Source organism: Aotus nancymaae, unplaced genomic scaffold (assembly GCF_030222135.1).
Source record: "Aotus nancymaae isolate 86718 unplaced genomic scaffold, 86718_ANA_hifiasm-v0.15.2.pri h1tg000003l, whole genome shotgun sequence".
NCBI classification, from domain to species: Eukaryota; Metazoa; Chordata; class Mammalia; order Primates; family Aotidae; genus Aotus; species Aotus nancymaae.
In genome coordinates this window covers 44,892,916-44,914,364 of record NW_026988414.1, presented here as the reverse complement: position 1 = coordinate 44,914,364, position 21,449 = coordinate 44,892,916, and the positions used below count along the sequence as shown (strand labels likewise).

At 37.8% G+C, this 21,449-nt stretch overlaps 1 protein-coding gene across 1 annotated transcript in view; it reads left to right on the top strand.

The window, feature by feature from the left end:
• Window positions 1-21,086, top strand: part of IFT74 (intraflagellar transport 74) — a 107,018-nt gene extending 85,932 nt beyond the window's left edge. Inside the window, exons 15-20 of the mRNA XM_021672840.2 lie at window positions 1,387-1,484; window positions 5,554-5,680; window positions 12,894-13,057; window positions 13,600-13,725; window positions 17,901-17,961; window positions 19,561-21,086. Of these exons, the coding sequence (XP_021528515.2) occupies window positions 1,387-1,484; window positions 5,554-5,680; window positions 12,894-13,057; window positions 13,600-13,725; window positions 17,901-17,961; window positions 19,561-19,679 (695 nt within the window). The 3' untranslated portion in view covers window positions 19,680-21,086. The remainder of the gene's footprint in view (window positions 1-1,386; window positions 1,485-5,553; window positions 5,681-12,893; window positions 13,058-13,599; window positions 13,726-17,900; window positions 17,962-19,560) is intronic.
• The last annotated feature ends 363 nt before the right edge of the window (window positions 21,087-21,449 follow it).

Below are 21,449 nucleotides of genomic sequence, written 5' to 3'. Positions count from 1 at the left end.
TACCAAAAATTATCTCAAAAAAAATTTTTTAAGTCTTTTGGTAAAGGAGAAAAGTGTAAAATCAAGGAACAATGTGTCATGACACCACAGTATTGGAAATTACTAGATACTACCTGGTATGGTATCTAGCACTTAGGTGTCAATAAATGTTCATTTGATGAAAGTTTACTGAATGATTTGAAAGAATTCTTATACTACAGAATCTTAAAATAGAAGGTCATGTATCTCAGATTTCTTTCTATGTATTATGGTTTGTTTTCCTTAAAAAAATAACCCCTGAAAAACAATGTTCATTTATGCCTTTGTATATATAAAAATCTCATATGGCTGCTTAATGTATGATCAGCAGGTTATGAAAGCAGGATATTCACACATAAGACCTGTATGAATGCTGAAGCAGGACATTAAAGAAAATTCAGTTTTATTTGGGAGGCCAAGACGGGTGGACCACAAGGTCAGGCGATCAAGACCATCTTGGCTAACACAGTGAAACCCCGTCTCTACTAAAAATACAGAAAGTTAGCTGGATATAGTGGCATGTGCCTGTAGTCTCAGCTACTCAGGAGGCAGAGGCAGAAGAATCGCTTGAACTCAGGAGGCTGTGGTTGCAGTGAGCCTAAATTCAGCCACTGCACTCCAGCCTGGGGGATACAGCAAGACTTTGTCTCAAAAAAAAAAATTCAGTTTTATAAAAACTGTTGATTGTGGTCCTCTACCACCATATTCAAATAATGTTTTGTTGGAAGACTGTTTCAATTTAAAAATATATTAAGTATAAGGAAAAAGGATAATGGAAATCCATTACAGAAGGCAAGCTATTGACATTTATTTCATGCTGTCAATAAAATTATTTTTGACTGAAAGTTTCTGTTTTTTAGACACTCCATAGAAATACTTGAAAATGTAAATAAGAGCTAGTTCTGTATTAAACAAGTAAAAAGATGATTTCCTAGAATATTTACAATCTGAATAAATTATTGAATTTATTTAGTTGAAACTAATCCAGCATTATAAATAAAATACTCATTTTCAGATAAAATAGGTATTCAGCAATGGAAATTTTAGAAATAAAGTTAGTAGCCAGAGTGTTAATGATTATTGATATATCAAAGGAGATCCTTATAAAAGCAAATTTCTTATGATTGTCTTTTTATCAGCTATTTCTTTTGACTCTATAACTTTGTGATTTACTTATATCAAGGTCACAGAAGTTAGGCAGTTTGAAAGTATGTGAAGTTCTTATTCAATAACTACCTTTGGATTAATAACAAATTAAACAGTTGTAGCTTAAAATTTCTAAAAAGCACTCTTAAGACCTACAAATCAGAGTTTCTTTAGTGTTAAGTCTTATTAACAGTAACCTCTCTTATGTTTTCCATTTGTCAGCTTTTATTGAGACTTTTGAGGAAACAAAGAATCAGGAACTGGAACGAAAGGCACAGATAGAAGCCAGCATTGTTGCACTCTTGGAGCACTGTAGTCGAGTAAGTACCTTGTGCCTGTCTTGGTGTCTGCTTTATTTTTGCTGTGATTGACTTTCCAAATGCAACTCAAAAAATAGAGTGACCCACTATTATGTCTTCTTATTTAATTGCTTCCTTTAAATTCCCTCTCTTGTTACTATTTATTTCAGCTATTAATTTTTTATCACTCTAGCAAAATGTCAGCTAATTAGGGAAATAGATAAAAAGGATGACATGTATAATATCAATATTCAGCAGTAAATGAAGCACTAATTTAGACTAATTATTATGATCTTCTTCCATTGTTAATCTATCTGAACTTTTGAAAGTAACATTTGCACAGATAATTTCAAAGCCTAGACATGTTAGAACATGTTAATATATTTTTATGCTGTAAATTTTATTGTAAATAAAAAGGCTTCTTTTCTTGTATGTATACATAATGGGTATCTCAAATTATCAAATAATGTTTATTGGGCATCTATTATGTATAGTACCATGGAAGGAAAAATACACGGTCCCTTTTCAATATTCTTAGCGTTTTAAGACTCCAGGCCAGGGCGTTTGGGGGCCTTCCTCAGCCTTTTTAAGTTTCCTTCTTATATCAGCTGCCGACTGGGAGATGAAGTGGGTGGCTAGGACTGTAGCCCCCGCTAAGGAGGCCGATAGCATTAGTTAATCGATCAAGGAAGGCAGCTGGGTTTTCATCAGGTCCCTGAGTTATTTCCCTCAACTTGTCATAATTAACTACCTTTTGGGCTGTGCTTTGCATGCCCACTAGGAGGCACTGTAACATTTGGTCTCGGCGGTGGTGGCCATCTTGACCAGTCTGATAGTCCCAATTAGGGTCGGCCTCGGGGAACACTGCTGCCCCCACCGGCATCTGGTTGTTAGTTAGGTGTACCTGATCAGCGTATGCCCGGGCTGCTGTAAGGATCTGGTCCCGCTCGTCTGGGGTGAGGGTGGAGGATAGGATTACATACGTGTCATGCCAGGCTAAGTCATATGCCTGGGTAAGATAGTGGAATTCTTTGGTGTAGGCAGTTGGGATAGTGGAGAAAGACCCTAGGTGCCTTTCGATAGCCGATAGGTCAGAGAGAGAAAATGGAACGTGCACTCGTACGACTCCCTTGGCCCCGGCTACCTCACGCAAAGGGCAGAGGAGTGGGGGGTTGTGAGAGCAGGTACGAGCACTGACGGGGGAAGTCATATTAGGACTTTGGGGAGGAGAAGGAGAAGAGGGAAGAGGGAGTTGAGACCCCACATAAGGAGGAGGGTTGGTAAAGTGGGCGGGGCAGGACAGGTCTTCCAGGTTTTCAGAGAGTGCAGAGTCGGGCAGGGCTGAGGGTAAAGGTGGGGTTTTGGCTAACAGGACTTGGGCAGAGGAACAAGAAGAGCAGAGGGCAGGTCGGGATCACAGATACCAGAAAGCCTGGACATAGGGGACTTCCGACCATTTACCGTTTTTTTGGCAAAAGTTATCTAAATCTGTCAGGACATTGAAGTCGAGTGTGCCCTCTGGAGGCCACTTAGACTAGTTATCCGGAGAGTACTGTGGCCAGGCCACAGTGGAGAGGGAGAGCAGCCTTTTCTTTTTTATGGAAAGACCCAGTTTGGGTAGATTTTGGACTAGGCATCCTAATGGCTACTTGGGGTCTAGGCGGACTCCTGATTACCCATAGTTGACTTGGGGTTTAAGCGGGACTCCTGATTCCCCATAGTTGACTTTTGTGGGGTAGTCAGAGGCGGAGATGGGATAGGAACAGATATTACACCTAACATGGGCAGAAGTATTCCTTTCCCGGAGGGGGTGGCTGAGAGAGCTTACAGGATGCAATGATTATAATAAGGAAGAAGATAAAAAGAGACAGGGCTAGAGCTATCTGCCACATGGAAGTGAGACCTCAGTGGTAGAAGAATATGAGGAAAAAAGAGAACAGAGTTATTTCTAGGGGCCTGAATTCAGTAAAGGTTCCCTGCAGCCAGTGATCTGTTACCCACTGTAGAATATCTGCTACTTTAAGGGAAACAGGTCTAAACCACTGTACATCAGCTAACAGGAATTTAACAAAACTGGCGAATCTACAATAAAGACAGAACCACACATAGGATTGACGGACGAGGGATGGGTGCCCCCCAGATGGGAGACCAGTCTGATGCCTTCCTGGCCACATCCCCAAAGGGATGTTTCAGGGCGTCTTGGCTAAGGTGTACCTGTATAACCCCCAGGCCTAGTCACCTCGAAACTTTCAATCCAGAGGTGAATCACCGTTATGCCTTATGACGTCCCCGTGGAATTGCGGTTGAGGCCCACACAAGCCCCATAGCTGTTAGGCCATGGGACTACACATAAACTCACTCACTCGTGCTGGGGGTAGGAAGAGAAACTGAAAGTACAGTTACTCCATTAAGCAGGAAATGGCTGCTATTTTGAAAGAGGGAGAGAGAGAGCGTTAGGAGCGGGAAACGGCCGCCATCTTGAGAGACAGAGAGAGAGAGAGTTAAGAGCGGGAAACGGCCGCCATCTTGAGAGAGAGAGTTAAGAGTGGGAAATGGCCACCATCTTGAGAGAGAGAGAGAGAGACAGTTAAGAGGAGGAAATAGCCACCATCTTGAGAGAGAGAGAGTTAAGAGATAGGAGCAGAAACAGGAGCCAACAATACAGCCAAATCCGAATTTGCGGCTTAGAATTTACTCACTCTCTCACTTGTGCCAAGGTTAGGAAAAGAAACTGACGTTTTAATGGCGCCAGCTGGGGGTCTGGTCCTGCTCCTGGGCAGGGCCCGGTTTGGCAATGGGATATCTGACTACCCAAGCCTCGGCTGCTGCCGTGGAGATGATCGGAAGGGTGACTCAGCATCGCGCCACTGAGCACCGGAGGCTGACGGGAAGCTCCTGGAACTTCCAACCTGAAGCCGGAGGGTTCAGGAAGGTGGGGATGTCTCCCACAGATTCCTGACCCTGAGAACCCCCTTATGGGGAGAAGACAAGAGTGTAGGGACGTCTCCTCTATGCTCAGGTCCTTGAGACGAGGCCAGGGCCCTGGGCCCTCGGCGGGAAGCCAGGGTCCCAGACCCACGGCAAGAGATGAGAAAGAGTCCCCGACGCGGCCGTGATTACGAGCGGGGAGTCCACGAGGCAAGCAGCGGGAGGGGTTATGGGCAACAGAAGTCTTACCTTGCAGCGGAGCGGGTCCCCAGTCCGGCTTTGAGTGGAGGAGTCAGTTTCCCCCAGGAGGGGTCTTACAACTCCTCCCGGGTTTCGGCACCACTTGTAAGGTTTAAATGAAGCAAGTGAGGTTCGAATGAGGCAACTGAGGCCAGTTATTGAAATGAAGAAATTTAATTGGCTCCTGGGCGAGGTTCTGCGGTCTGACAGGAGGGGCCAGAGAAGTCACGCGGACTCCTCTCAGACGTGGGGTTTTATAGGGAGTGGAGGCATTTTGATTGGTTGTGGGGAAACTGGACGTTGACGGGGCCAGCTGCTATTGACAGGTAGGCGGGATTTCCAGTGAGCGGGCCGCCCAGGGGGAGTGGGGCCTGGACGGGACAAAATGCTATTGGGCAGGTCCTGGCGGGGCTTCTTTTAAATTTTGGCAGGGTTCTTCCATGGTCGGCTAGATGCTGAGTGCAGAGGCCAGTGCTGAGTGCAGAAGTGGGCGTGGAGTGGTGACGTGGTTTCTGGGGGGGGAAGTGGGCGTGTCCAAGCTCCTGGCGGGACTGGAGAGGGGGTGGGCGTGTCCAAGCTCCCTGCGAGGTGACCGGCCTTACAGTCGGGAGGGAGTTCGAGAGAAGCGTAACCAACATGGAGGAAACTTCATCTCTATTAAAAATACAAAATTAGCTGGGCATCGTTACAGGCTCCTGTAATCCCAGATACTCAGGAGGCTGAGGCGGGAGAATTGCATGAAACCGGGAGGGGGAGGTTGCAGTGAGTCGAGATGGAACCATTGCACTCCAGCCTGGGCGACAAGAGCAAAACTCTGTCTCAAAAAACAAAACATTTCATCCTTTGACAGTGTTTTCCAAAGGTTTTATTGAGAGGGAAATCAATGGATTTTTTTTCTATTTTTATTTCTCTGCAAATGCAGAATATAAATCGTATGAAACAGATATCCTTTATCACCAATCAAGAACTAAAGATGATGCAGGATGACCTCAATTTTAAATCTACTGAAGTGCAGAAATCACAAAGTACAGCTCGGAATTTGACTTCAGGTGAGAAAACAACCTAAATTTTAATATTCTTTTTTTAAAAAATAAATCAATGTTATTCTTTTTGATTTTTTTAAAGCCTCGTTGACTGAGGCTATAATTTATGATTGCATGTTGCCTCAGAATTTTGTGTGACTTTTTTCACCAGCTGGCTAGAATTATATTGTATACTGTCATTGATATGACAACATTTATTGAATACTTGTTTCATGCCTGTGCTATATTCTGGGTATTGTTAAAGATAAACAAAGCTGAGGCTGAGCACAGTGGCTCACGCCTGTAATCCCAGCACTTTGGGAAGCCTAGATGGGTGGATCACAAGGTCAGGAATTTGAGACCAGCCTGGCCAACATGGTGAAACCTCATCTCTACTAAAAATACAAAAATTAGCTGGGCGTGGTGGCAGGCGCCTGTAGTTCTAGCTACTGAAGAAGCTGAGACAGGAGAATCTCTTGAACCTGGGAGACGGAGGTTGCAGTGAGCCTAGATATCACACCACTGCACCTAGCCTGGGCAACAGAGCGAGACTCCGTCTCAAAAAAAAAAGATGCTGTGCTTATACACAGACTAGCAGACAGAGGTCCTGACTTTCCTGATGATTACATTTTGATGGAATGGCTTTTAGGTCCTTGAGAAAATACTCCTGAGTTGTGGGAGATGCATATAGATATGGTTTGGATTTTTCTGTCCCCTCCAAATCTTATGTTGAAATGTGACCTCTAGTGTTGGAGGTGGGCCTAGTGGGAGATGTTTCATCATGGGGGTGGGTCTCTCATGAATGGATCAGTGTCATCCTTGCAATAAGTATATTCTCACTCTGTGAGTTCATGTGAGATCTGGTTGTTTAAAAGAGCCTGGTACCTCTTCCCTCTCTCTCTTGCCTTGTGACACGCAGGCTCCTCTTTGCCTTCTGCCACAATTGTAAACTTCCTGAGGCCCTCACCAGAAGCAGTTGCTGGCACCATGCTTCATATACAGCCTGTAGAACCATGAGCCAAATAAACATCTTTTTTAAAAATAAATTACCTAGCCTCAGGTATTCCTTTATAGCAGTGCAAATAGACTAATACACATTATCATCTTAAAGGGACAAAGGAAAGATTCACAAATGGATGCTCTAAGAAAGGGTGGTCAGGGGCCTGTTGACTGATATGGGCTTATTATTGTACATTTTTTTGGCAGCCTTGAGCTTTCTTTGGCAGGCACTTTAAGCAGGAATAGGGTCATCCTAGGGATGCAGACTTGAGCTGTTAGAAACTGTTTAAATCTTTTAATGTGGGTGGAAGGTGGTACTTGAAATCATTTGTGCTGAGAGTCTGCAACATTTATAGGCTGTGGTTGAAGCCTAGTTGGAAAGAGCTCAGAGGAGCCTAGCTAGTTTAGTCAAGGATTGAATCTTTATCAATATAAGAGACTAAAAAAAAAAATCTAATCTGTTTCCCTCAAGAAACTTTCAACCTGGTGGAGTGACAGTTACGATACAATGAAATAATACTATGATAAAAGTAGTATAAGGAGCAACGGAAGTACATAGGGCACATATCCAGCGCAGTCTTGGATAGTTAACAAGAGATGATGTTTAATTTTAATTAGTTTCAGCCATGCTCCCTAGCGTGCAACTGGAGCAGCACTGTCCAAGAGAAATGTAATGACAATATATATATAATACATATAATTAAAATTTTCTAATAGCCATGTTGAAAAAGTAAGAAGAGATTAATTTTACTAATATATTTTATTTAAACTGGTATATCCAAGATATTATTTTAACATGTAGACTACATAAAAATGATCAAAGAGGTATTTTATCTTCACGGCATTTCAATTAGGGCTAGCCTTATTTATTTATTTATAGGGTCTCACTCTCATTGCCCAGGCTGAAGTGCAGTGGCATGATCACAGCTCACTGCAGCCTTCACTTCCTGGGCTCAGGTGATTCTCTCACCTCAGCCTCCAACTAGCTGCGACTACAGGCACACACCACCATACCTAGCTAATATTTTGTGTTTTCACTAGAGATGAGGTTTCACCACGTTTCCCATTCTGGTCTCATACTCCTGGGCTCAAGTCATCTGCCCACTTTGGCCTCCCAAAGTGTTGGTATTACAGGCATAAGCAACTGCACCCGACCTGGGCTAGACATACTTAAAAGTGCTCAAAAATCACATGTGGCTAATGGCTGGCTGCCATTGGAATGGTACAGGTGGAGCTTAGACACAGATATACAAAGTTGAGTTTAAAGAGTCTAGGATAAAGTCATGTTAAAATTGGTATGGTATCTTTGGTTTATTAACTAATGGCTTTTAACTATGGGTGTTCTTTATGCTAGTTAAGTGTGTGTGGCGGCTTTGAATTAGCTATATTTTTGTCTACCTGGAATTGCTATAGTTAGTGAGATAATGAGAAATGAAGACCTAATTAACATTTGTTAACTTAAGAATGTTGAAGAAAGATCATTGAAATGGAAGAATGGATCCATAATACTTTTATCTGAATTCCCAAAATCTAAAAAGATACTGGCAGCAAAACCTAACCTGACCTGAACTGACATGAGGCTACTTATAGTTTTTAATTATCCTACCTAGTGTGACTATTTATGCTTTTTGCTGCAGAAGTTTTTGTGTACTTGACAACAAGGTATTCCCTCAGACGCTGCTGTGGGCGTTATGGAATCATTAGTATATGTGCTATATTACTTTTCTAAAATCCAAAGAATTCTGCATTCTGAAATACAGCTTCCCAAGGGTTTTAGAAAAGGGATTATGGACCTACAAACACATACTGAATGCTGTTAATCGCACTAATAGTGGTGATATAGGTATACAATTGCTGTTATTTCATACATTTAAGCCTATTTTACATCCAGATTTGTTGAGAGTTTGTTTGCCTTAGTTTTATTTGTATGTCTATATGCCAAGCAACTGGAGAAATTACATTCTTGACAAATATCTACTATTGGTTTGACTGTGAGTATATTTTTATTGTGGTAAAAAACGTAACAAAATTTATCATCTTAACCATTTTGAAGTGTACAGTATGGTAGTGTTAACTATGTGTACATTGTTATACAACAAATCTCTAGAACTTTTTCATCTTGCAGAACTAAAACACTGTACCTCCTGAACAACTACTCCGTATTTCCCTATTTCCTGACTCCTGGACACCACCGTTCTACTTCTGTTTCTATGACTCTTGACTACTTTAAATTACTTCATATAAATGAAGTTATACAGTGTTTGTCGTTATGGGACTGGCTTAGTTCACTTAGCATAAAGTCCTCAAGGTTCATCCATGTTGTAGCAAAGAAGGATTTTCTTTTTTAAGATTGAATAACATTCTATTGTATGTATATATCATATTTTTAAATCTATCTATAGACATTTAAATTGCTTCCATCTTTTGGCTATTGTGAATAATGCTGCAGTGAACATGGGTGTGTAAGTATTTCTTCACTATCCTATTTTCAGTTCTTTTGGACATATATGAGTATTTTAAAATATTTTCTATTTTCTATAAACTAAATAATTTTATGGTTTTATTATTTCATCTAGAAACCTCTGTTTTCTATTTTAGACAATGGTGCTTAAGTTTTTCATTTTTCTAAGATCAATGTAAATTCAACAAGCTTTTCCCCCTTTAACCTATCTTTCTGTAACAGCTGTCAAGATATGTACATCTTTTAAAAGGCAAAAAGCAATACCAGGAAACAAATTCAATAATCAAGACTTTGTATTTATTCCATACTTTGTACTTTGTGTTTATAACAACTAGTCATTACGTTTTCTCTTTGTGTTTATAACAACTAGTCATTATGACTTCTTTTTAACAACTAGTCATTATGTTTTCTCTAGAGATGTACAGTTTGGAAAAAAAATGAGAACTGGCTTCATTGGAGATAAAAATCCAATTTAGTACTATGATAAGTATTTTGCTGGAAATTTTTCTTAGTAAGGTTTAGATTTTTGACACTTACAATTAATTTCATTTACTATATTATTTTCGTGTTAACTTAAACCAACCATATAATTTATTCTTCCTTTATTTCCCTAACACCATCCCTTACCTCAAGAAATTTTTTGTATCATGAAAGCATCATAAGAGGGTTATAATATTCTCCTTCGCCTTTTAGAGATAATGGATTTAGTGTACTCCATGTTTGTTTGTTTGTTTTTCTTTTAATGGAGCAATCGCTTCTTGGGGGAAGGGTGAAGAAAACTTAGATATTATAATGGACCTCCAAAGGTTGATGTACCTAAATTACACACACATTGGTGATGTGAAAATTTCAGGGGAGGGAGGTGATTGGGGGATGAGTCTATAACCGAGTTCTTAGGGAGTCGATAATATAAGAAAAAGATTGAGAAACACTGGTGTACTGCATGGGTAAAGAGGCAAGGAATTTATCAGCAATAGTTTTTATTTATATTTTTGGAAAGGAAACTCCAGAGAGTAAACAAATGTGCTGATGACAGATTATCTTAGAAACACTTCCCCAGGTCAAAGTGGTTCCTTCTGAGATTTTGCTACTATGTACACACTGCTTGGTAAACTTTGCAACTTCACAACATATCAGAAGGAACTAGACTGCATCCTCTTCCTGTCTCTTCCTTGGAGTAGCATTTAGCTTTTCATTGGGGACCTGTTGTTAAAGGAAGATAAACTTTACCCTATACCAACCATTTTCTCCTTTTCTCAGGAAAAATCAATTTGTATGGTTCTTACATGTATTTCCCTAGTATATATTCAAATTAAACTTGCAAGTTAGATTTATATCACTGCTTACTCTGAACAGTCAAAATATCTACAGGCTCAAAACAGTTCCTATTTAGAGCATTATACTAACAAACCTTAGTCACTTGTTCAGCTCTTTGATTCTCATAACTATTTCTAACCTTGGTAGAGATAAGAATCCAACAAAACAAAACTCTTTGCAACAACATTTAAGTCTTGCTATATACATATTTGTATTTATATTTATGTGTACATATATATTTTTAAGTAATATATGTTGCTATGGTTGACTTTTAAAACTTAAAGGGATAAAAGGAAACATTCAAGAAATACTGGCTTAATTATACTAACTTTAAAAATTTTGGTTAGATAACAGCCTCTTAAACCAATGACATTTGAAGCATTGTTTTTTACTCTTCAAATTCATTCATATTCATTTACTATTCAGTATGCTGAACTTGTTACTGGCTCAAAGGTACCATGCTTTCTTAGCTCTAGACTTTGCACATGCTGATTGTTTTTGCTGAAACACTTTTACTTTCCTCTTTGTGTGGCATTCATAAACCTTAAGCCTTTAGTTGAAAGGCTTGTCTTTAGAGCGCTCTCTTGATTCCTGTTACATGCTTTTATGGCACCCTGTACTACTATTTTCACATTTATCCAGTTTATTGTAAACACTTATTTAATTACCTGCTTCTACCTCTAAAATATAGCTCCTTGAGTGAAAACAATGTCTCTGTTGATTTCTGTTATATCCTCAGCACCTGGCACATAGTAGATGCTTGATATTTTTGAATGAAAGAATGAGACACACATAGCTAGCCTCATTATTCATAGTTTATTTGTGAATTTGTCTTCCCACTGAAGTTACTTTGTAACCCCCAATTCAATACTTGCAACATTTTCATGGTCATTTGTGGACATGCCCAGACTGGCAGACTCCTGAAAAATTTCAACAGCCTGACATGCACATTGCCAAGGGAAGTAGAAAAAGGCAACACTCTGCCTTCTTATATCAGTTCTCATACTATAAGCAGTTTTCCTTTTTGCAGTATATTTAGTGCTATGTGTTTTTGCATTTTTGTGCGTTTTGTTGGTGATCATGCTATTTAAAATGGCCCCAAGCAAAGTGCTGATGGGCTAAGTGTTCCGAAGCACAAGAAGGCTGTAATGTGCCTTATGGAGAAAACGTGTGATAGATAAATTTAATTCAGGCTTAAGTTACAGTGCTGTTGGCTGTGAGTTCAATGTTAGTGAATCTACAACCTATATTAAATAAAATGTCTTTAAATAGAAACACACATAAATCAAGATTATGTATTGGTAAATTGACTAAAATGTGACTAAAGGCTCACAGGAACTTAACCCTGTATTTCCCTTAGGAGCAGGTCAGTATTTGCTAACACGTTGTCCATGATAACTTTATAGGACATGACTACCACAGATAGTAAGAATTGACTCTATGTGCACTTATAAAATTGTGCTCAAATATATATATATATAATGTTTTATAACTTGTTTTATCTCTACATAACCATCTGTGTCATGCTCCTATTAAAAATAATGGGTCTTGCCGGGTGCGGTGGCTCACTCCTGTAATCCCAGCACTTTGGGAGGCCGAGGCAGGCGGATCATGAGGTCAAGAGATCGAGATCATCCTGGCCAACATGGTGAAACCCTGTCTCTACTAAAAAAAAAAAATTAGCTGGCAATGGTGGTGCGTGTCTGTAGTCCCAGCTACTTGGGAGGCTGAGGCTGGAGAATCGCTTGAACCCAGGAGGCGGAGGTTGCAGTGAGCCGAGATTGTGCCACTGCATTCCAGCCTGGCGCCTGGCGACAAAGCAAAATTCTGTCTCAAAAACAACAACAACAAAAAGAGTCTTGGCCGGGCGCGGTGACTCACACCTGTAATCCCAGCACTTTGGGAGGCCAAGGCGGGTGGATCACAAGATCAAGAGATCGAGACCATCCTGGCCAACATGATGAAACCTTGTTTCTACTAAAAATGCAAAATTTAGCTGGACGTGCTGGCACCAACCTGTAGCCCTAGCTACTTGGGAGGCTGAGGCAGGAGAATCACCTGAGCCAGGGAGGCAGAGGTTGCAGTGAGCTGAGATTGCACCACTGCACTCCAGCCTGGTGACAGAGCGAGACTCTATCTCAAAAAAAAAAAAAGGGGGGGGTCTTTTTCTCATAATGTAGATTATATTACTAAGCAAGAAAAAATCTTATATGTTTGTTAGTGTGGAGACAGTTGTGGCTAATGTACATCAGGTTAACTTGATTCCCTAATATATTGGTTACCTGAAATTGGTTACTGAGGGGATGAGTATTTTTTTTTGTAATTTATATTCTCACTGGTTACAGTGAACATATATTTCTTTTATGGATACTCTTATAAAACATGATTTTTAATAGTTGCATTACATTTCCTTATGTGAAAGGAATAAAATTTGTATTATCACCTTAAATTCTTATGTTTTAGACAGTCAACGTCTGCAGTTGGATCTGCAGAAAATGGAGCTTCTAGAAAGTAAGATGACTGAAGAACAACATTCACTAAAAAGCAAAACTAAGCAAATGACAACTGATCTGGAGATATATAATGATCTGGCAGCTTTAAAATCATCAGGTGAAGAAAAGAAAAAGGTATGTTAACCAAATCTTACAGAATTACAATTCATATTTTTTCTTGATCAAATGTAATATATTTGTGGTTGATAAGATTTGTTATTTTAAGCTGATTATTTGATATATATAAGCTGAGAAAAAATAAACATGTTTATATATGTAGTTGGAATTTAGAGTGACTTAAAGTTTTAAAGAAAAGCAAAAATTTAAAAGCAAGGTACAAGCTGCTACAGAGCATTTCAGCAAATTTGAGCTTTGTTAAATGTAGATTTGATTATGGCTCTATCCTACCTGAAACTTCTCAGTGGCTTTCCATTGCCATTTACATTAATTTAGACTAAATTTGGTGGGGTAGGGACAGATATGGCAAAATTAATGGAGTTATTAATACAGATAATATAGCTTATAATTCAAAGGAATTTTTACAAACAGGTTTTAAAGTAGTTATAGCCTTGGTTGAATTTTACCAGAATATGATTATTGAAGTTAAGTTAAATATGGTTTATACTGGCTTACTGCATATTTTCTATAACCTGTTACTTCTATTTGGATCTTTCTAGAAATTACATCAGGAGAGAATGATATTATCAACCCGCAGAAATGCCTTTAAGAAAATAATGGAGAAGCTAAACATAGAATATGAAGCACTAAAAACACAATTGCAAGAAAATGAGACCCATTCTCAGGTAAAAAATGTTTTAAATAACTTTGGAATTATCTTAGTCTATATTTTCACCCCAAAGCAATCATGTTTTATTTTAAAATTTGCTTTATTGCTCTCTACCTTCTAGATTCTCTGACTTTTAAGACAGCCAGATTCTGTACGTTCTTCACTCAGAATGAATGGACTCCTGCTTTCTTACCTTCTATAAAACTATATTGAAAGCTGACTGTGTTAGACACTATCTCAGGCACAACTATTATGATATATGCAGTACTATCTTTTAAAATTTCAAAAGTGAAACATTACTAATACAGAAACTAAAAATCCATAAAATCACAAATAAAATAAATTCTAGTGACTAATAACCCACCACCCAGAAGAGAGAATGCTTATTGTTGCTTTAGTATGGGTCCTTTTAGTAGGTAGGTAGGTAGGTAGATTAGGTAGATAGATAGATAGATAGATAGATAGATAGATAGATAGATACGTAGATAGATAGATACATAGATAGATAGATACATAGATAGAGAGATACATAGAGAGATAATGTGTATACACGTACATATGTGTATACTTAGGTACACATTTATTTCTATGCATTTATATAAATTGTACCATATTGTACATATTATTTAGGAGCTTGTTTTTAATGATTAGCTATACATCATAAGTACTTTACTTTGTCAATATGTATATTGACTTAAAAAAATTATTGATAGCTTAATGATATTCTAGTACATGGATGTAGCATAATTTATTGAACCAATTCCCTTTCATTAGGTATTTAGGTAATTTCTAGTTTTAAAACTATTAAAATAATGCTATAAAGAGCAGTCCAGATATCCTTGAACTTCTTAATTCATATGTCCAGTTATTTACATAGGATGCATAAACATGTAACTGCACTTCCCTTTTCGTATCACTCATCTTGCTGATAATTCCTTGAACAGTGTGTGAAGTCTAGATTGAGAGCTGTGATGGGACAGAGACAACATTTACTTTATTCCTTGCACTGTGCTATTGGTTGGCACGTAGTAGGTATTCAGCTAGTATTTGTCGAATGATTGAATGAAGCATTATGCATCATATACAAAGTTAGTAACTATGGCTTGAAAATGATTGGTCATTCTCATATCTAATTAGTCTATATTAGAAATTTGCACACATGATTTAAAATGCTGAATGCATTAAAAATTCCCTCTTTTTCTTCATATAGTTACATGATCATGATAGAGAAAAATAATGTCATTTGATTTCCCACTACCTAGGTACAACCACTCTTAACATTTTGGTCCCATATCCTTGTTGTCTTTTTGTTCTTTGCAATCATGCATCTATATCATTTTTACAAAAGATGAAATCATGCTATTCATACAGTCTCAACATTTCTTAACTTTTCTCAATCTTTTAAAAAAAAAACAACAACAACAACAAACAGAGTCTTAGCTGGGTGTGGTGGTTCACACCTGTAATCCCAGAATTTTGGGAGCCCGAGGAGGGCAGATCACCTGAGGTGGGGAGTTCAAGACCAGCCTGGCCAACATGGAGAAACCCCATCTCTACTAAAAATACAAAATTAGCCAGGTGCGGTAGCACATGCCTGTAATCCCTGCTACTTGGGAGGCTGAGGCAGGAGAATCACTTGAACCTGGGAGGCAGAGGTGGCGGTGAGCTGAGATCGCACTATTGCATTGTAACCTGGGCAACAAGAGCAAAATGCCGTCTCAGAAAAAAAAAAGAAAAAAGAAAACAGAGTCTCACTCTGTTGCCCAGGGTGGAGTGCAGTGACATAATTGTAACGTACTGCAACCTTGAGCTTCTGGACTCAACTGATCCTCCTGCCTCAGCTACCCGAGTAGCTAGGACTACAGGCACAAACCACCAGCCCCAGCTATTTTTTACTATTTTTTTTTAATAGAGATAGGGTCTCACTGTATTGCCCTGGCTAGTCTTGAACTTCTGGACTCAAGCAGTCCTCCTGCCTCATCCTCCCAAAGTGCTGAGATTGCAGGCATGAGCCACCATGCTCAGCCTTTTTTTTCTTTTTGAGATGGAGTTTTGCCCTTGTTGCCCAGGCTGGAGTGCAATGGAATGATTTTGGCTCACTGCAATCTCCACCTTCTAGGTTCAAGCGAGTCTCCTGCCTCAGCCTCCTGATGAGTATTTTTAGTAGCGATGGGGTTTCACCGTGTTGGCCAGGCTGGAGTTGAACTCCTGAGCTCATGTGATCTGCCTGTCTCAGCCTCCCAAAGTGCTGGGATTATAAGCATGAGCCACCATGCCTGGTTTTTGGTGACATTATGTAGCATTACCTATTTCATTGTATGGAGGTACCATTTGAAAACAACATATACCTTACATTCTTTTGAAAAGGGTAGAATCTCATGAAAGCTTGTTACAACTACTGAAAGCTTAGAAATCATTAATTTACATAATTCAAATTAACAGTTATTCTGTTTCTATATCACAATATACAAACCTAGATATAGACTTATAAGTGGCAAAATTTTCTTAGTTTGTTTAGAGTGAGGATGAGTGTTGGAGAAGAAACAAGACAAAAGTTTGTGAGGTTATTGTCTTGAACGGTTCTTAGGAAAAAATACTGATATTTCTTATGGAATATTAGTCCTCCTCATTCACTGAATAGATGATTTAAGATGGAAAGCACTTGACAAACACCGTTTCTTTGAGCCAATGACTGGTTACCTTGCTTATTCCCACATTAGGTGCTAATTGTATTCTTAATTCCATGTATTGATAACTGGAAATCATAACATAAGCCACAATTTTGAATCCTTCTCTGTGTTGTTACCTTTTGTGAATCCCAACTGATTAAATCAAATCCTGGTCTTCCTATCTTTCACAACTATTTTCTTGAAAACTGGCTTTTGGGATCTATAAAGAATTTTATGTAACAGATTATTTAAATGAGTTAGGGAAAAACAGGTTTTTCAAAATGAATTTTTGCTTCATGATGTCCTTGGAGGTTTATAGGCAAGTCAGTAATATAGAGGTATAAATATAAAAGGAATTTGACCATCTGACATAGCGTTGCTTTTATACCATTCCTGTAGCACTTAAGAAAAGTATGATGCATTATAAGAAGGCCACCTGTTTGTGTGAAACAATGACAAAAAAGTCTGGTACTTGACTTTGCTGAAGGTTTTTAGAAACTTACTGCCAGAAGTGCTGACTGCTTCCTTAAGTCCATCTTAACTGCAGGGTCCTGTCTAGGGGAGATTGATGTGATTTAGTAATATTAGCTCACAGCACATACAATCACATAGTTAATTAACCATGATTTATTCTAATATATAGATTTATCTCTTTGGAGGAAATCCTGAGATGGGTGCTACATCAAGGCCAAACTTACATCCTGAAACTTATTTTAACATTAGGATAGAAAGAAACATTACTACTGCTGCTTCAATTATTTGTATTTTTTAAAATAATCTTTCTTCTTTGAAATATCCAGGCAGAACATTAGTGTTTCAATTTTTAGATGGTCCTTTGCTTTGGAAAAAACTATGTGCATCTTAAAAAAGAAAGACCGTAACCCAGAGTTACAAGGTTAATTAAATCAGAAAAACAATTTAATACTATAACAGTAAAATTGTCTTCTGAGGAAGTAACCATCAATATAATATCCACATTAGCTTCCTGTTGATGCAGAAATTATTGTAACAGTGCCAGCTTTTTACAAGCTGTCTTATAATCTTCACACTGCAGCTCTGCTCTTATCACAGCTTGTGGAATTAGACAGGAAATTTAGCCCTGGAAATAAGGAAGTTTCTCCTATATGGCTCAACCTTTGACAGTGTTTGAATATATATTACATTTGTGGCATTAGACTTCCAGATTTCAAGGAGAGATTCCCATCAGGTCCCATTTGTCTTTTAAAAGTTTTTTTAGGGAAAGGAAAGTCATAAATTATCTTTCAGCTGGCATGTTCATTGGTATAATAAACATTTAAAATATTTTATAATTAAAATAGAGTAAAACATGTTATAGAATTCATCACTGTATTAATGTATTTATTATTATTTAATCTTTTTTTTCTGCCATGACTATCTCAATGAAATGCAAGTTGATAAGATTTAAAGTTGGAGTGATTTTTTTTTTGTCTTATCCTCTTAGAAGGGCATAAAATTGTTTTAAATATGAGTACTTATTAGTGTTTTTCTTTTATGTTTTTAGCTTACAAATTTGGAGAGAAAGTGGCAACACCATGAACAAAATAATTTTGTGATGAAAGAATGTATCCTTTAAAAAGATAAAAATGAAGTTGACTGAGTTACTTTTTTTCTAGGAATTTTTTTAAAGACTCAAATGTAGCTCAACACATTAAATACTCAATATGTACAAAACACTGAGCTAAATTAAATGAATACGACTGTTTCAATTCTACAGTAGTTAAGCGATGTGTGTGTGTATATACGTGTGTGTACCCTAAAGGAACTAATAGAAAGCAGACGTTGGGAATTGCCAAAAAAAAAAGGAGAACAGAGACTTACTGTGGCATAGTGATTAAGTGCCCAGATTTTGGTGTCAGGAGATCCAATTTTAAATGTTAACTCTGCTACTTATAAGTTACAGACTTTGAACAATTTTGCTGTTCAAGCTAGAACTGTATCATCTATTAAGATTCAGTTTTCCAGGATCACAGGGCTTGGGTAAAGTTAAACATTATCAGTAAGTCATCTGGTAAACATAGCAAGAATTTCTTTTTTGCTTAGAGACAGGAATCTCACCAACTTGGCCAGGGTGGTCTCGAACTTCTAGGCTCAGTCCCAACTTGGCCTGCTACAGTGCTGATATTAGAGACATGAGCCACTGCTCTTGGCCTCAGAATTGTATCATCTCTAAAATCTTTAAATTATAGTTAATATGTCCTTCTCATAGTGTTGTTGGGAGAATTATATATATGTATCTTAAGTATATATACACATTTATATAATATATAGTTGTTTGTTGTATATAATGTTCTACCTTGAATATCTGGGCAGCAAAGGGGAATAAACCAAATTAGACTGGGGAAGTTTTATTTCCAAGTTCATCCATGTTTCAACCAGTTCAACTTCATCTTATATCTACAAAGATGATACTTATGTTTCATCTTATTGTTTACTTTTAGTGTGATTATAGGAAGCAGCAAGCAGCTGTTGAGAACATGTATTGTGGAGTTGTAACAAATATTTTCTTAAAAGTTGTTTCCTGTTCCCTTCTGTGACCTATTCAAGGGCATCTCTGCCTGGAGAACTAGATCCTGACTCAGTGGCAGCTTAGGTTCTCTCCTAGGGTGGTGCTGAACTTCAGCTCAGAAGCAACCTGGACCCCAGCTTACCTCCAGATCAGATGTTTTAGTTGCTCTGTTGCCAGTGGTAGTGAAACTTAGTTTAAAAGCAGAAGACTCGTTTACAATATGCTCTAAGTCTAGAACTCTAGTTTTATGCAACATAAAGTAGGTGATTTTGGAACAGAGTGAAGTCTAGAGATTTACCTTAAATTCTTTGTGGTACTCTAGAGAACATGGTATGCGTATGTGTGTATATGTGTTGAATGTGGGAACTAGTTCATTGAATGTTAGATTGTTCTAAGACCAGAGTTAGATTAAAATATATAACATATTAACTATTAAAAAGTGTTTATATTGCATATGAATTTTTTGAAACAAGTTTAGCTTGGCATTTTAGGTTTTAATTGACGCTTAATCTGTTAAAGTAACAGACTCTATTTTAAAGTATTATGCTTTTTTATGCCATCTTTAGTATGAAAAAATATCGGTATTATTTAGTTCCTTTCTCTGCCACAGTTAGATTTTTATTGACATTGTTTCTCCTTTAACTCATGTAATTAGTCATAGCCACCAAGAGTCAAGAGAGTGATTACCGACCAATTATGAAAAATGTGACCAAGCAGATTGCAGAGTACAATAAAACCATTGTGGATGCTTTACATAGCACTAGCGGAAACTGAGTTTAAGTCAAATGAAAGTCTCTAAAGAAGTATCCTTTTGCTCGTAAACTTGGTACAAATTGACTAAAAAAAAAAAAAAATTACCTTCGGAGTTTACCTAAAAGTTTCTGAATGTTATAATTTTTGTGGCCTCTTTGAAGAATTATATTTTAAAATAGTAAATAGTTCAATAAATGGTTGGCATATTAAAAAGTATCATCTTCTTTTCTTTTTATGATACTTCCATTTGAACCAAGAGATAAACTAAAAGTGACCATTGAAATTTATTTAGCTGGTATAATCCATCTATGGTAACAAATGAGATAATCTTTCTTGTATCAACTCTCAAAGGGATGCATGGAATATGATTCTGATTTGACACTTATGTCAACCTTGTCAATTTTTACTTCTAGAAAAACAATAGTAAGATTAGAAGGGAGATTTTTAGCTTTGAACCTTTCTTCTCAAATAGATTATATTTGATGTGTATTAGACCATATAATGTCACAGGTAAATATATAACACATATTCTTTATATAGCAGTTATACCTGAAGATTTAGAATTAGAAACTTTTAATCTTTGCAATTCTTAAAATATTTTTTCGCATATAAACCTGGAAGAACATTAGGTAAAAGACTACATATATAGTGGGCTGTTTTGGACTATGGCTACTGCTGTTCTTTGCCACCCTGCAGTATGTGTTTACTCTTTTGTACTATTAGGGGAATTTAAGCAGATGAATTTATAAGCATTAGCCAGAACATTTGGGAAAAAAAGTTAGAAGAGGTAGGATTGGGAGAGAGGCTTAGAGTCTGGAACACACAGAAACTGTAGATGTATCTTCTCTTATCATGTAGGAATGAGTCACCTTAGCCAGCTTAAAATGCTAGTTAAAACTATCCTACTTTTGTTCTGATGTCATGTTCACTAAGTAACTCTACTTTTAAATATTTCTGAAACCCAGCACAGTGGTTTCTTAAAAAAAACAACTGTATTGAGATATTATTTACATGCCTTAAAATTTACTCATACATGTTGATTTTTTTTTGTTTTTGAGATGGCGTTTTGCTCTTGTTGCCTGGGCTGGAGTGCAATGGCATGATCTCAGCTCACTGCAGCCTCTGCCTCCTGGGTTCAAGTGATTCTCCTGCCTCAGCCTCCCAAGTAGCTGGAACTACAGGCATGTGCCACCACACCTGGCTAATTTTTTGTATTTTTAGTAGAGACGAAGTTTCACCATGTTAGCCAGGATGGTCTTGATCTCCTGACCTCGTGGTCTGCCCTCTTCGGCCTCCTAAAGTGCTGGGATTACAGGTGTGAGCCACCGTACCTGACCATATGTTGATTTTTTTAAAGTAAATACTTATAATGGTAAATCATTCCAATTCAGTCTGTATATATTTAAATAAAGGAATGAGCATTGTTGAGCTTTGCTTAACTCAGGATTACTAATATGGCTAAAGATCCCAGACAATATATTCATTAAGGTGGCATTCGTAAAATGTGTTTCTCAATTCCTGAGCATCTTGAGTTATTAATAGTGTTATGCCTCCAAAGGATTCATGGTCAAAGAAGTTTGGGAAACATTGTCTGAAGCAAAGGTGAATTGTGTTTTCTTGACTGCTCATAACCCTTACTATGCTACTGTATAATAAGCTCAAGAAGAATGGATACTGTAAAGCATTTCCCAGAAATAGTTGTCTACAAAACCCTTACTCTCAGAGAGCCTAGGTCACATGAGACATGTCATTTCTAGAAACAGACTTTGTACACCAAATAGACTTCTTACA